Consider the following 16,001-nt stretch of genomic DNA (forward strand, 5'->3'; position numbering starts at 1 on the left):
ATTGTATTTGGTACTATAAGTAATCTACAGATGAGTTAAAGTATACAGGAGGATGTGGGTAGGTTATTTGCAAATACTACGCCACAGATTTTGGTTTCCTTGGGGGTCCTGGAACCAATCCCCTGTGGATAGCATGGGATAGACTGTATTGTTTTCAATACTGAAAAAATTGGAAACAACATACTGTCAACCTATGGGCAGATAAAATATTGAATATTTGTAGATTGGAATATCGTAACATGGTTAAAATAAATCACAGATCGGCTGGGTGTGGTGGCTTACACCTGTAATCTCAGATTTTGGAGGCTGAGGAGGGCGGATTGCTTGAGCTCAGGAGTTTGAGACCAGCTTGGCCAACCTGGCGAAACCCCATCTCTACTAACAATACAAAAATCAGCTGAGCGTGGTGACACGTGCCTGTAATCCCAGCTGCTTGAGAGGCTCAGGTGGGAAGATCGCTAGAACCTGGGAGGCGGGGTTGCAGTGAGCCGAGATTGCACCACTGCTCTCCAGCCTGGGTGACAGAGTAAGACCTTGTCTTAAAAAAATCAATAAATTAATTGGAAAAATAAAGATAAAAATAAAATAAACTATATCTATTTAAATATGATTAAATTCAACCAATAGTGTAGTCTGAATATAGAATATATTCCGTATGATTCCAACTACAAAAATCTAAACACACTACTGCCAGTTTACGTTCATATAACTATAAAGTAAAATGATAAAGATGAGGAGTGGAGGGACATCCTCAGATGAGGGTCTTCGTGGCCACCTCTAGGGAGGAAGAAAGGAGAATGGGTCTGGGGAGAAGAACTGATGAAACTTCAACTTTCATTTTTATTAATTTTAAATTTTAATAAAATGTCTCCCTTTGCGGAGAAATGTGTTCAGTCTTCTTTCCCCTTTTATTCTTTAGGTGGGCTCAGGGGCAGATAGCACCAGTGAAGGAAATCGGATCAATGGGAAGTGTGAGACCAACCTAGGAGATAAGCCTGAACATAGATAAACAAACAGTGAGCACTTTTCTCGGCAGGAATACACACAAGCATCTACATCCATAGCTTTCAGCTGAGGCTTGGATTTCCTCAGAGAAAAACATTTGAACCAATCTAAAGATGACTTTTTATTAACATACTCGGATAGCACATGGGTCAAGTCATGCAAACTGAATCTAGCAGCTGTATATAGTAAAAACTTAGAATTTAAGTTCCACCAATTAAGTGATTTTGTCCCTCAATGATTACTTTATGAAAAGACGCCACTAGCTTTGGGGCAGCTTTTGTTTAGGACTAAATCCTTCTTATTTGGATTTAGGCCTAGTGAAATAAAGTTTGCATTGTGATGTCATTATATTTTATAATGTGTTTGAGAACTATTATTATTCTCTTTCTTTCTCCAGAAAATGATTATTTTCTTGAGATATACATTGCTTCATTATTGTGTGATTTAAAAAGAATTACATCCTGGGGCAACTTTTTCTCTCGGTAACCCAGCTCCATTTTGTTTAGTTAGGAAATTTTCTGATGTATGAAAAGACAGGATTGCTTTGTAAATGTCTCTTTTTTCTATAAAGTGAGAGTACCTGAGAAAGTATCAACATTAGCATTATACTAGTATATAACATTTGTATTATGTTTTACTGTCATATCTTTTTTTTTTTTTTTTTTTTTTGAGACGGAGCCTTGCTCTGTCGCCCAAGCTAGAGTGCAGTGGCGCGATCCTGGCTCACTGCAAGCTCCGCCTCCCGGGTTCACGCCATTCTCCTGCCTCAGCCTCCCGAGTAGCTGGGACTACAGGCGCCCGCCACCTCGCCCAGCTCATTTTTTGTATTTTTAGTAGAGACAGGGTTTCACCGTGGTCTCGATCTCCTGACCTTGTGATTCGCCCGCCTCGGCCTCCCAAAGTGCTGGGATTACAGGCGTGAGCCACCGCGCCTGGCCTTACTGTCATATCTTTACCTGTTTAATTCTTCCAGCCTCCCACTGATGCCTGGCATTAATGAATAGATGGTCATCACTCCTGGTTTTTAGATAAAAACTGGAGTCCCAGGAAGCCTGTTGACTTTCTCTAAGGTCACACGTAGGATAGGTATTGGAGGAGGAGTATCACCAGAGTGTGTGTTTTTATCTACACTTGGAGCAACTTGAGATCAAAGTGTTTGTATTATTCACTCTTGTATTCTCAGTGTCTCACCAGGGTTTAGGGCATGTTGGATGCTAAATAAAAATGGCTGACATATAGAATGAAGCTGTTAGAAATTATTCCATTTTGGACAATGAGAAATTCAGTGCTGTACAGCTGTGTTACAGATTTGAATGAGGATATTGGAGATTTGAATGGAGTTGGGAGAAATGTTACTTTGATTCACAACAGAGCCATAGGTTAGATGGTGTTTCTCGTACCCAGGAAATTCCACTTTTAATAATGGCAAGCTCTGAATACAAGTGTAAGGTTGGTAAAATTTTTCCTTGGAATGTGTACTCTTTTAGTCCTATAGAATTTCTCAATTTCTAGGCTCATTTCTGCTTTCTTTGAAACAGAACTTAAGATATCATCACTATTTTATAACTCACTGTGAATTTAAGTCACTCTCAAGTATAAGCAATGGTCTTCAGGGCTTTTTCCATCTCAGCCTGTTTATTACAAAGGGACATGCTTTGTTCTATCTTAAACCCCTTTCTCATTAAACAAGTACGTTATAGGTGATATGACTGGGGCAGGGAATTCTGAATTCAGTTCTTCATGTCATTGACTATGTGAGGCATGATACTGATTGGTAACTGTTGGGACCAGCAAAGTCAAATGTGATAAAAAATTTGCAAAGTGCTGTGATGTCATAATTTATTAATATTACTTAGACCTAAACTTACAGTCAATATTTGCAATACTAGTAAAAATAATCTCTGTCAAACTTTCCCTGAAAATTGGCAATAGTTCTAATTTTCTAGGAGTTTGGGTCAAAGTGGGTAGTCATGAGTTAGAATCCTGAAGATGAATCTAATCCAGCAGTCCCCAATCTTTTTGGCACCAGGGACCAGTTTTGTGGAAGACAATTTTTTTTTCACTGATGGGCAGTTGGGGGGATGGTTTCAGGATGATTCAAGCACATTACATTTATTGTGCATTTTCTTTCTATTATTATTACTTTGTAATATGTAACAAAATAATTATACAACTCACCATAATGTAGAATCAGTGGGAGCCCTGAGCTTGTTTACTTGCAACTAGACAGTCCCATCTGGGGGTGATGGGAGACAGTGACAAATCATCAGGCATAAGATTCTCATAAGGCACATGCAACCTAGATCCCTCGCATGCGTAGTTCACAATAGGGCTCCACTCCTATGAGAATCGAATGCCACTGCTGATCTGACAGGAGGCAGAGCTTGGGTGATAATACCAGCAATGAGCAGTGGTTGTAAATACAGATGAAGCTGCTCTCACTCACCCACCACTCACCTCCTTCTTTGCTGCCTGGTTCCCAACAGGCCACCGACTGGCACTTGTCTGTGACCCTGGGGTGGGTACGCCTGATCTAATCAATTTTTCTATGATCAGGCAGGGCCACAGGAAGAATCTGATTTTACCTGTGTAGAAACTCCCACACGGTTGCATCAGTTTTATTTCTCCATTTAATAATAACTATGTAATTTACTATGTGCCAGGTCCTGATATAAGTGCCTCATGTATTTTGAGTCCCTTACAGCCAAGTATATTATCTCATTTATTTAGTGTCTTCCCTCCTATCGAAGGGCTCCAGAGGGCAGAAACAACATGGTTGCAGTAGCTGGGCAGCAGCCCTCCATGTCTGGCTCAGTGCTTTAGACAGAGCAACTGCTGAGGATGTATAGTTGAATAGAGTTCATTTAGATTATAAACTCACTATTCAAAACATTTTAAAAAAAATCTAGCGACAATACTTTATTGCTGATACCATTAGGGTAAAAATAAAGTTGGTAGAAACGAAACACAAATCTCACTGTAGTCTCACTCTCACGTTCTGATTTCAGGCCCTGTGGAGTATATATGTGATGACATATCAGATAAGTAGGATGCCACTGCTGGGGATCTGCATGTGAGTGTTAGAAAGCATGCTGCCATTCCGGTTCTATTCCTGGCTCAGTCTGTCACTCACACACAAAACACTTCCTTCTCATCCTTTCTTCCTTGGAAGTCACAGCCTTTGCAGGTTCTCTTTGCCACATAATCGCAAACAATGAGTCAAAGATCCCAGTGAGGTGTCCTGTTGGGATGGGTTCTGCATAATGACCAGAGCAGCAAATAGACATATTGTGCCTTCCTTGTCAGACTGAAGGTACCTACATTCCAATTTTGGTATCTCTGGGTCCCTGCTTTCCTACTGACTGCGGGCTGTTTCTAAAGTATGCGCTTCTAATACCAGCCACTAGATGGCGCAACAGAACTTACATTAAAGTTTCTCCCATTTCTGGTAACGTAGTGGTAGAGGCAAAATGTGATTTCCCTAGCATTTAATTTGATAAAATATATTTAAAAATCGAGATCGAAATAATAAATCATCAGAAATGAGGGGAAATTTCCCAATCTCATAGAAATGAATCACTCCTTATTAGCTTAATACTTATGCTTGGGCCTGGAATAACGTGAAATCTGCAAGGAAGAGGAACCATCTTTGTGAAAAATTAAAATATATATATAATTTGACTATTCATCTCTAAGCTATTTCAAATCTCCGATCACCCATGTTGAAGCAGCAAATCTTACTAATTAACCACAACTTATTGAAGCAAAGTTTTAGTGAAAATCTGTGACTCTAATTCCACCTGCTTTGATTAAGAGGAGAAAAATCCTGCATGAGATTCAGAGGCTTTTCTTAGCAGGAAAGTAGAAAAGTGTGTGTGACTGTAGATATCTATCTGATGTGCCAAGTCTTAGTCTGTGAATATCGCCAAAGGATTGCCTTGGTCTTGATCTTTTTTTTTTTTTTTTTTGAGACAGGGTCTCGCTCTGTTGCCCAGCCTGGAGTATAGAGGCACAGTCATGGCTCACTGCAGCCTCAACCTCCTGGGCTCAGGTGATCCTCTTGCCTTGGCCTCCTGAGTAGTAGGGACTACAGGCACCTGGCTAAATTTTCTATTGTTTGTAAAGATGAGGTCTCACTATGTTGCCAGGCTGGTCTTGAACTCCTGGGCTCAGGCAGTCCTCTTGCCTTGACCTCCCAAAGTGCTGGGATAACAGCCATGAGCTACTGCACTGGAGCAGCTTGACTTTTGACTCTAGTGAAACTTTTCCAGTTCCTCCCCACCTTATCAGTTATCCAGATAGGGCTGGCAGAGAACTGAAGGAAAGAATGATAGAGTGGTGTAAAGAAAGCCGTGCTCAAACTGTCCCAATGCTTAGAGCTCAATGACCTCAGTCAGGTAAGTTGTTTGCTCTCTGTAAAATGGGATAGTAACAAAGCTTTCATTGGAAGTGTATTAGTTTGTTAGGGCTGCCATAACACAGTTATACAGGGTGCGTGCTTTAAACAACAGAAATTATTTTCTCACAGTTCTGGAGGCTAAACGCTTAAGATCAAGGCATCAGCAGGTCTGGTTTCTTCTGTGGCCTCTCTGCTTGGCTTGCAGATGGCCACCTTCTCACTGTGTCCTTACATGGCTTTTCCTCTGTGCACTTGCACCTGTGGTGTCTCTGTGTGTCCAAATTTCCTCTTCTTATAAGGACACCAAATTGAATTAGGACCCATCCTGCTAGCCTCATTTTAACTTCAGTGAACAGGTTAATCCTTTTCCATGCTTAGGAGTTTTCGCCCAGGTGCTTCTAGTTTCTCACTCCATAGGCTCCTCCGCGTCCCACACCTGGGCCATTTCCTCCTTTGTGCAGTCAGCTCCCTGGGTGCGTAGTGGCTTTCAGTGAAGATAGGAGACTGGTTCAGAAGCAGTGCAAGGATCAGTCAAGTATAAATTATGAGATGTAGGGTGGAGGATCACTATTCATCCTATTTCCTTCGTAAGAAAACAAGTTTGTGTAAACTGCTAAGACTATCTCTATGAAAATAAATTTAGAAAGATTCCATACCTACGTATTTTCTACTTCACTTGGCTTTACAAAAAAAAAACCTTTTCATGTAACAGAAATATAAATGTAAATGGGTTCTTTCTGGAAGGAACTGTATCTTTAACAGAAATGTCAGGAAAGAATGAATCTAAGTTATATACAACATTAGCAAGATGTGAAGATTTAACCTTTTTTCTCAATCAGATGTTGCTGATTTGGTGGAGTACCAAAAAGTACATATAGAAAGAAAAAAAACTATAAGGCAAAAAACTGATATCTTCCCAAACAGGAGATAATCCCATAAAAGTCATTGGTGTCTAATTTAAAGCATTTGTTTTCCTTTAGAAAAGAGTTACTGTCACTTATTCTCAATTAAGTTCGTCATTCAGGTATAAATAGTTTTATAATATTTTAAAACACTGTTAAGATAATTTAGCTTAGTGGCTTTCATACATTTCTGACCATACCTATAATAAGACAAATATTTTCATTGTGCCTAGTACACACATAAATATGTATATGTGATTTTAAAAATAAAACACAAACTTTTATAATATCTACTCTTATGTATGAGGCACTCTGCTATTTTCTTTTAAAACATTTTTATTTAATTTCAATAGTTTTGGGGGAACAGGTGGTTTTTGATTACATAGATAAGTTCTTTAGTGGTGATTTCTGAGATTTTGGTGCACCGGTCACCCAAGCAGTGTACACTATACCCATTGGGTAGCCTTTTATCCTTCACCCCCCTTCCCACAGTTCCCCCTGAGTCTCCAAAGTCCATTACATTATTCTTATGCCCCTGCATCCTCATAGGTTAGCTCCCACTTATAGATAAGTATATACAATATTTGATTTTCTATTCCTGAGTTACTTCACTTAGAATAATGGTCTCCTTCCAGGCGAGGTGGCTCATGCCTGTAATCCCAGCACTTTGGGAGGCTGAGATGGGCAGATCATGAGGTCAAGAGATTAAGACCATCCTGGCCAACATGGTGAAACCCTGTCACTACTAAAAATACAAAAATTAGCTGGGCGTGGTGGCACACACCTGTAGTCCCAGCTACTCAGGAGGCTGAGGCAGGAGAATGACTTGAACCCGGGAGGCGGAGGTTGCAGTGAGCCGAGATTGTGCCGCTGCACTCCAGCCTGGGTGACAGAGCGAGACATTGTTTAAAAAACAAAAAACAATAAAAAAAGGAATAATGGTCTCCAACTCCATCCAAATTGCTGCAAATGCCATTATTTTGTTCCTTTTTATGGCTGACTGGTATTCCATGGTATACGTGTGTGTACATACAAATACATCAATATGCAGTAGAGGTGTCTGCAACTTAGAAATGGAGTTTACAGTTGAGTGTTATTTTGCAGAACAATGTAGAGTAAGTCTCATTCCTCGTTCATATGAAACTTCAGTATATGAAACTTCCGCTGCCCTTGAATTTATTTATTTTTCTCACAACTAAACATCCTCAGCATCTACTCATTTTCTTTTGGGGCCATTCTTCTTCTTTTTTTTTTTTTTGAAAATGGAGTAATAATTTACATAAAATGAAATATACAGATTTTAAAAGACAATTGGATCAATTTTGATAAATGTATACACTTATGTACCTTCCCTAGCAAGACAAAAAACATTTCCATCACCATACAAAGTTCCCTCATGCTTCTTCCTAATTAATCTCCTCATCTCCATTCACCACCAGAAGCATTCATTAATCTGACTTCCACCATTACAGAATAATTTTATAAGATTACCCTTTTACTATGCTTGGTCCACAGCTCAACCCCTCCTCTTAACCCCTTACCTGGAATATACTCTAGTTTGTTAAAATCCTTCTTAAAACTGGTTATTTGCAATTTAATATGCTAATCCAAATGTAGTTTAAATGATTAAGAAACCGATATTATGTGAAAATGTCCGGGAATCCCACATATGGTTTTACTGACTCATGTGGAGTTGGAGATCAAGTAAAACTTCTATCTAAAAAGAAGTGTTATAAACTATTGCACTTTTGCATTTGTTATATATAGATCTCTCGTTCTCTCTCTCTACACACACACGCGCGCGCACACACACACACATAGACATATATATATATATATATTTGAGTCAGGGTCTTGCTCTGTTACCCAGGCTGGGTATAGTGGTACAATCCTGGCCCACTGTGGCCTCGAACTCCTGGGCTCAAGCAATCCTCCTGCCTCAGCCTCCCAAGTAGCTAGGATAAAAGGTGTGTACCAACATGCTCAGCTAAGCTTTTTTTTTTTTTTTTTTTTCAGAAATGGGGTCTTGCTATGTTGCCCAGGCTAATCTTGAGCTCCTGGGCTCAAGCTATCATCCTGCCTCTACTTCCCTAAGTCCTGGGATTACTGGCATAAGCCATGGTAGCTGGCCTGTAATGTTTTCCTTTTGGACCTAAGTTTAGAATTTTACTTTTATGCTTGTTGACATTAATCTTGTTAGCTTTGCTTGTTGTTTCAAAGTATTCAGTAATTTAAAATTTTGTAATTAATTTATTTTATTCTATTCCTTCTTCCTTTGTGTCATCTGCCAATTTGAAAATCACATCTTTTATATGATCATCAAAATATTGATGGAAATCTAGCACAGGATATAGCTAGGAAAAGAGTCCTAGAATACTGACCTAACTCTAATAACTTACAAAGTCGTGGGTTAACCTAATGCTGGGGGTGACCATGCCTAACCATTCTACTCTACAGCTTCTGCTTCTTCATCTTGTTCCTAATATTATTGATTATATAATTTTAAGACATATCCTTCTGTTTGGATAACATTTTTTCTTCTGTCCATACTTACATCTTAAGTGATCACATTGAGTCCCTTGGCTTGAAATACACCAATATGCTGACAGGTCCAAATGTATTGCTCCAGCTTAGACCTCTCCCCCGAACTCAGATTTATAAACCAAAGTGCCTACATGACATTTTCAACTGGAATCTAACAGTCACCTCATCAAACAAACACATCTGTTTTTGCGCTGATATTAAAAGAACACCACAGACTGGGTAATTTATAAATAACAGAAATGTATTTCTCACAGTTCTGAAGACCGAGAAGTCCAAGATTAAGGCATTAGCAGGTTTGGTCTCTGGTGAGGGCTGCTCTTTCTTCCAAGATGATGCCTTGTTGCCGCATCCTCCAGATGGGAGGAATACTGTGTCCTTACATAGTGGAAGACCAGGAGGGCAAGAGAGTTCTTCCTTCCCCTTGAGACCTTTTATAATGGTGTTAAACCCATTCATGAGGGTCGAACCCTCAAGACTCAATCACTTCCAAAAGGCTACACGTCTTCATGTTGTTGCATTAAGGATTGAGTTTCCACATGATTTTTGGGGAGGACACCGTTATCCAAACCATAGAAACAATCCGAAAACAAAGAGTTGATTTCCAGCCCATCCAACCTACACTTACTTTAAAGTTTCCTATTTTGCAAATGATATCTTTGTTCTTCTTGTTCCTCAGATCTAAACCCTTGGAGTCATTTTTGGTCCTTTTCTGTTTCTTACCCTCTTCAGGTAATCAAACAGGAAAAACTATGGGATTTTTGGGTTTGAATACACCCAATATTTGGCCACTTCTCAAAAACTCTGCTTCAATAACCCTGGGTCTGGTCACCATCATCTCTTCCACAGATGGTTATGATAACTTCCATTTGGCCTCCCTGCCTTCCACATTTGCTTCCTAAGGCCTTTTCTCCACACAGCAGGAAAGATCCTGTTCAAACTGGTCTTGAATAGGTCATTTTCCTCTCAAGAGCCTCAGTGTCTTTGCAACTCAGAGTATAATTTAAAGTCTATAGAAGGCTGGGCACAGTGGCTTATGCCTGTAATTCCAGCACTTTGGGAGGCTGAGGGGGGGCAGACCACTTGAAGTCAGAAGTTCAAGACCAGCCTGGCCAACATCGTGAAACCCCGTCTCTACTAAAAGTACAAAAATTAGTTGGGTGTAGTGGTGCATGCCTGTAATCCCAGCTACTTGGGAGGCTGAAGCAGGAGAATCATTTGAACCCGGGAGGCAGAGGTTGCAGTGGGCTGGGATTATGTCACTGTACTCCAGCCTGGACAACAGAGCAAGACTCTTTCTCTAACTAAATAAATAAATAAAGTCTATAGATCCTCCAAGGCCCTCCATTAACTGCCGCCTGCCTCAGCCTCCCCCTTTTTTTTCATTCTTCCCTGACTGCTCTTGCTTCCACCACTGCCTTTGCTCCAGCCACTCTGGCTTCCTTGCAGTGTGTTTCCAGCTCAGGGCATCATGTCATCCATCCTCCTGTAATATTCTCTCCTGTCCTCATTCCTTTCTGTCCTCTTTCAATATCTGCATAGCTCACTCCCTTGCTTCTTGCCGTCCTCTGCTTGGGTGCTCAAATGTATTTAATCAGAGAGGCCTTTCCTGGCCAGTGCCACGCTCATCCTCCTTTACCTGTGACATGGCTAGGATCGGTGTCTCCACCAAATCTTTTGTTGAATTGTAATCCCCAATGTTGGACGTGGAGCCTGGTGGGAGGTGATTAAATCACAGGGGCGGATTTCCTATGAATGGTTTAGCATCATCCCCTTTGATACTGTCCTCATGATAGTGAGTGAGTTCTCATAATATCTGGTTGTTTAAAAGTGTGTGACACTGACCCCGCCTGCCTTGGTACTGCTCCTGCTCCTGCTGTATAAGATGCCTGCCCCTGCTTTGCCCTTTGCCAGGAGTAAAAGCTCCCTGAAGCCTCCCCAGAGGCAGATGCCACCATGCTTCCTGTACAGCCTGCAGAACCATGACCAAATAAACATCTTTTCTTTATAATTTACCCAGTCTCAGGTATTTTTTTTAACAGCAATGCGAGAACAACCTATACAACCTGCTTAACTTTGTTCAAGGCGTTATCACCTCCACACATGTCATGTATTTATTTTTCATTCCCTTCTTCTGGAATTTAAGCTCCACTTGAGTAAGTATTTGTTTTCAACTGTTATATTCCCAGGGGCTAAAGTGGTGCCTGAAACATGGTGGGAATTTCATAAATACTTTTTGAATGAATTAATTGAATGGATAAGTCGGTGAATGCTATACCCAGAAGGAAATATTAGGTGAGAAAAATTGATATGTGATATAATGCATAAAAAGATTAGTAATACTTAAAACATTCAAAAAGTTAAAAATTTCTTTGTTATACTTTTTTTTCCTGAAACAAAAAGCTTCTAAATTAAAATTTGGCCATTTTAAGAGTCTGAATCCAACGTATTTGTAATAGAAGACATGATTAGGTATGATTCTCCGATTTCAGGCCATTACAGAGCTAAGCTGGAGCCTGATTTGTTGTGCATTGCCAAGGCACATTTATAGATGGGAGGTGATACATGTACTAGCAAAGACATAGAGCCATATAATTTAAATTATATTTAAATTAATGCAAGAAGAGTCTGAAGAACTCTTCTTTTTTGACACCAATTAGAAGAGAAAGAGGCTTTTAAAGAATAAGCCGTCTGCTGAAGAGAGACCTGTAATTTATTTGACTCTTTAATTCCACATACATTCTCTAGGTTATTTTGACTTTGTTAAAACATAAGGCAAAAAAACCCATAAATGCTGTATAAATCAAGAGCTTAGATTCCACAGAGAAATAGATACAGTGTCTTTCTATTAATTGTAAAAAGCACTTGCCTTGAACAAGTCGACTTTGCTGATGATACTGAAGTTCACATCAATGGCGAGGGCTAACTGGACCGTAGTTGGCAGGGTCTTAAGCAAATCGGACTCATCTTTGTAAAGATAAACGCATCAAACCCCGATGCAGAATAATTAATGAAATAAGTTGCCAAGGTACAAGTAGAAAATTTTTAAAAATAAAGGAAACAAAATGCAAACACTTTTTATACATAATTATATGCATCAGATTCTATATTTTCATTACTTCTATTGGACCTCCATACCTATTACAATAACACTATTATGCTTATGCAAGAAAAGAAGTATTTTTAAGTCTGGATGACGTACTGAATGATTCCTGAACATTATGCTTGCTGAAACTTTAGATATGAAACATAATGATCATAGCACAAAGGCTAGTGAACAAGCCAGCATGGGCAAAGGATCTAGTTCTTGTTTTCTGATTCTATTGATTCCAGCCTTAGCATTCAAGGGATGGCAAATAATAATGAGCACCATGTGGCACTGGAGAGCTTACAGAGCTCTGTCACACCCATTATCTTATTTGACCCTTGTGACAACCCCGAGGGTAAGTGTTCTCATTCCTACTTTGCAGAAAGAAGAAAAACAAAAGAACTGAAGCCCCGAGAAACTGTAAGTGACTTGCTCCATTGTGCATAATTAATAGGTGGCTCAGCTGGGATGAAATCTAAAGAAAAAATGTGCTAAGAGAGTAAATTCAAATTATTGTTATTTACTTGCTTATTATCAATGAAGAATGTGAATACATTACAGATTTTTCTACATGTGAATTGAATGATGGGCTTTCAGGCTGATAAAATGTTCCATAAACAAAATTGGCTATTCCTTTTTTTCCCTTTCTTAAAATCTTGTATTTGAAGTTCAGGGGTTCATGTGCAAGTATGTTATATAGGTAAACTCGTGTCATGGAGATTTGTTGTACAGATTATTTCGTCACCCAGGTATTAAGCTTAGTACCTATTCATTGTTTTTCCTGATCCTTTCCCTCCGCCCACCCTCCACCCTCCAGTAGGCCCAGGGTCTTTCTGTTCCCCTCCAGAAAATTCCCTGTTCTTAACGTTTAGAATGCCAAGAGTTTCTGAGAGTTGATTATTTTTTGATGTTTTCTTATATTATTTAGAAAAGAGAAGAATTGCTATATTACATCCCTATTTTGATTCAAATATAGATTCTAAACATAAAAATCCTTCACATATAAACAGCTTATTGTTTCCGAGGGCTGCCTCTAGTTACCTCCTAAGCCAAGGAGTTGAGTCATTATCTACCCTCGCTAAGGGGTGTGAGGGAAGGAGCCTGGCACCACTCCTTTTGTTGCTCTTTCTGGCCACTTCAGATGCCCTCAAGTAGCTGCAGATGTTCTAGAGAGAAGCATGTTGTTTTGGTCATGCAGGAAGAGATTCTAAACACGAGGCTGGAGTCTCCTAAGAGTGTTAGAAAGGTGAAGAAAAGATCCTACCATAATAACCGGTGGTTTCTGTCTACTCTTAGGAACCTTTGTGATTTGAGAATTTCATTGTAATTTGCACTCTGGAGCATTTTTGGTTTCTTAGTGGCACTAATTCCTATTTTCATATGGTGAGAACAAACTAAAAGTTGAGTTTCATTATTGTCAACTAGCAGTGCATTATCCTGAACTTATTTTATATCCCTCAGTAACTATTATTTTTTAGCTGCAGTAGTATAGTGGTATAGTGGTAGGCACCATTAATTATTTAGCATCTCGTGGAAGCAACTGTGTGCCCTGAGGCGGGGTGGGAGTGGCCTGAAAGGTTGTTGCTTTCCATTAGCACAGATGACCCTTGAACAACATGTGTTTGAACTACACAGGTCCACTTATACAAGGGTTTTCTTCCACCTCTGCTACACCTGAGAGCAAAGTCAGCTCCTTTTTCTCCTCCTCCTCAGCCTACTCAACAGTGGAGATGAGGAGGATGAAGACCTTTATGATGATCTACTGTCACTAAATGACTAGTAAGTAAAGTTCTTTTCTTTATAATTTTCCTAATAACATTTTGTTTTCTCTAGTTTATTGTAAGAATATGATATGTAATACACATAACATACAAAATGTGTGTTAATCGACTGTGTATATTATCAGTAAGTCTTCTAGTTAACAGTAGGCTATTAGTAGTTCAGTTTTGGGGGAGTCAAAAGTTATATGTGGATTTCTTTCTTTTATTTTGAGGCAGAGTCTGGCTCTGTTGCCTAGGCTGGAGGGTAGTGGTGCATCACCACACTCTGCTGATTTTTGTATTCTCAGTAGAGACAGAGTTTTACCATATTGGCCAGCCTGGTCTTGAACTCCTGATCTCAAGTGATCTCCCTGCCTTGGCCTCACAAAATGCTGAGATTATAGGAGTGAGCCACCACACCTGGCCTCAAAAGTTATATGTGGATTTCTGACTGTGGAGTGAGGGTTGGCATTGTTAACCCCCACTTGCACTGTGTTCTGGGTAAGAGAGTAATATTGCAGTAAGAGCAAGGGTTTGGAAGATGCAGGTCTGAGTTCTAATTAGATCATGTGCTGGCTCTGTGTCTTTGGCCAAATTTCTCAGTTAGGAGCCTCCATTCTCTTCCCTTAAAAGGGATAGACAATGCCTAATTTTCCCACTTCCTTTTTTGTATGTGTGACTATATGAGACAATGTGTGTAATAGCCAGCATCCAGAAGATGCTGATTAAAATTTAGCCTTTTCTCTTCCAAGGTTTTCAAAATCAGTAAGATATGGCTTTATATTTAAGTAAAAACAAAACAAAACAAAAAAAACAAAACAAAACCCTGTAGTATTAAACGAATGCTTTAAGGATCATTTAGTTGTTTTTCAACCTTTTGTTCAAATCCAATTAGTCTCTGCTACCTTACAGAATTTTCATCATATGACAAGGTCCACAGGAATTTCATTAGTAATCTGCCATGCTTACCTAGCATTCGCTGAGAGTCCCATGTATATTCATACCAAGTCCGCACTCGCTTTTGCACAAGTTTAGGAATGGAGTAATTGTTCATGTAGGCAATAGTATCATCCATGCAGGCGCGGAAGTAGTTCTGATTGGCTGTAGCTGCCCCAATCACATCTCTCATCTAAAACCACAAATATGGTTACTCCACACCCAGCAGAGGAAATGAGTTCATAAAAGTCACATTACATGTTTTCCACATGATATACTCCCTTCTAATGCCCTGATTACTTGATTTTATTCATTCATTTATTTTTATTTATTCTTGCCCAGACTTAACTTTCCAGCAGTGGATTACTTGACTTTAAATACACTGATATTGGGTCCTAATATCACCCACTTCCATAAAATATTGGGCAAATTATATTCTCTCTCTGATCCAATAAGGACAACAATAAGACCTGTAGGACAAACCAAGTGAGAATTCAGCCATGTAATGCATAGGACTGCATATAATCTTCTCTGCAAACTTGTATTTCACTGCAAAAATGTTAGTGTACATTGAAAAAATTATACAGCTGTGCTTATGCAAGGAATGTGCAATAAAAGTTGAGCAATTGTCTGGCAGAATGGCTAGTCCATTTTGGTGAGTCTTAACTTTGAATGCATCCTTCATAGATTATCCAGCGTAGCTGGCTATATAGACTCAATTCATCATGAAATTGCAACCTCTGTACTTCCCTTTGTGTTGTTTAGACAGATAAAATCAAATCTCATCATGCTTAAGGCATAGTATTCAGCAGAAGTTGAAATGTGCTGAAATTACTGTAGCATCATCTACTGCTGTGACAATTCTTAAGAAACTGTCAGGTTTTAGTTCTTGGATGTTTATAACTCACCCATAAAAACCCACTCTAGGTTAAAAGCTGATCTTTAAGGTCTCAGCACAGAAAAGATATATAGCTCAACTCTTCCTCTCACATAGAGGGAGGTGAGTGGCTGTAAATATGTTTTGACTGTGGGTTTATAATAGGCAGGAAAACCAGGGCCTCACTTTCACACTCCTAAGACTTTGCTCATTCATTTTAGTAGCTGTTGAGCCTTTTCTGCTTATGGAAAAACGACTCATTCTTGGAAGTCTAGCTCAAATGCTTCTTTTTAATTGTGATGCCCTCCTCAGTTTCCATTTTTAGAGTCATTAAACTTCTACAAATTAAAACTATCTGTTGAGGAGCTATGCAGCTAGTCTAACTGTATATATCTTTTTCAGTCTCTTACTCCTCAGGGGCTCTTCCCAATATTCCTCAACAATCTCAATTCCTAGATCTCACTTTTCCATGCCATTCTTGACTGATAACTTA

The 16,001-nt window shown here is 39.4% G+C and overlaps 1 protein-coding gene across 1 annotated transcript in view; it reads right to left on the reverse strand.

Annotated features, from left to right (window-relative positions):
* The window catches only part of CNGB3 (cyclic nucleotide gated channel subunit beta 3), a 155,357-nt gene that overhangs the window by 33,626 nt on the left and 105,730 nt on the right, over window positions 1–16,001 (reverse strand). Inside the window, exons 12-13 of the mRNA XM_031669658.1 lie at window positions 14,665–14,824; window positions 11,717–11,814 (exon numbers count right to left, since the gene is read on the reverse strand). Of these exons, the coding sequence (XP_031525518.1) occupies window positions 11,717–11,814; window positions 14,665–14,824 (258 nt within the window). The remainder of the gene's footprint in view (window positions 1–11,716; window positions 11,815–14,664; window positions 14,825–16,001) is intronic.

The sequence above is a fragment of the Papio anubis genome, chromosome 8 (genome assembly GCF_008728515.1).
Source record: "Papio anubis isolate 15944 chromosome 8, Panubis1.0, whole genome shotgun sequence".
In the NCBI taxonomy this organism is placed as follows: domain Eukaryota; kingdom Metazoa; phylum Chordata; class Mammalia; order Primates; family Cercopithecidae; genus Papio; species Papio anubis.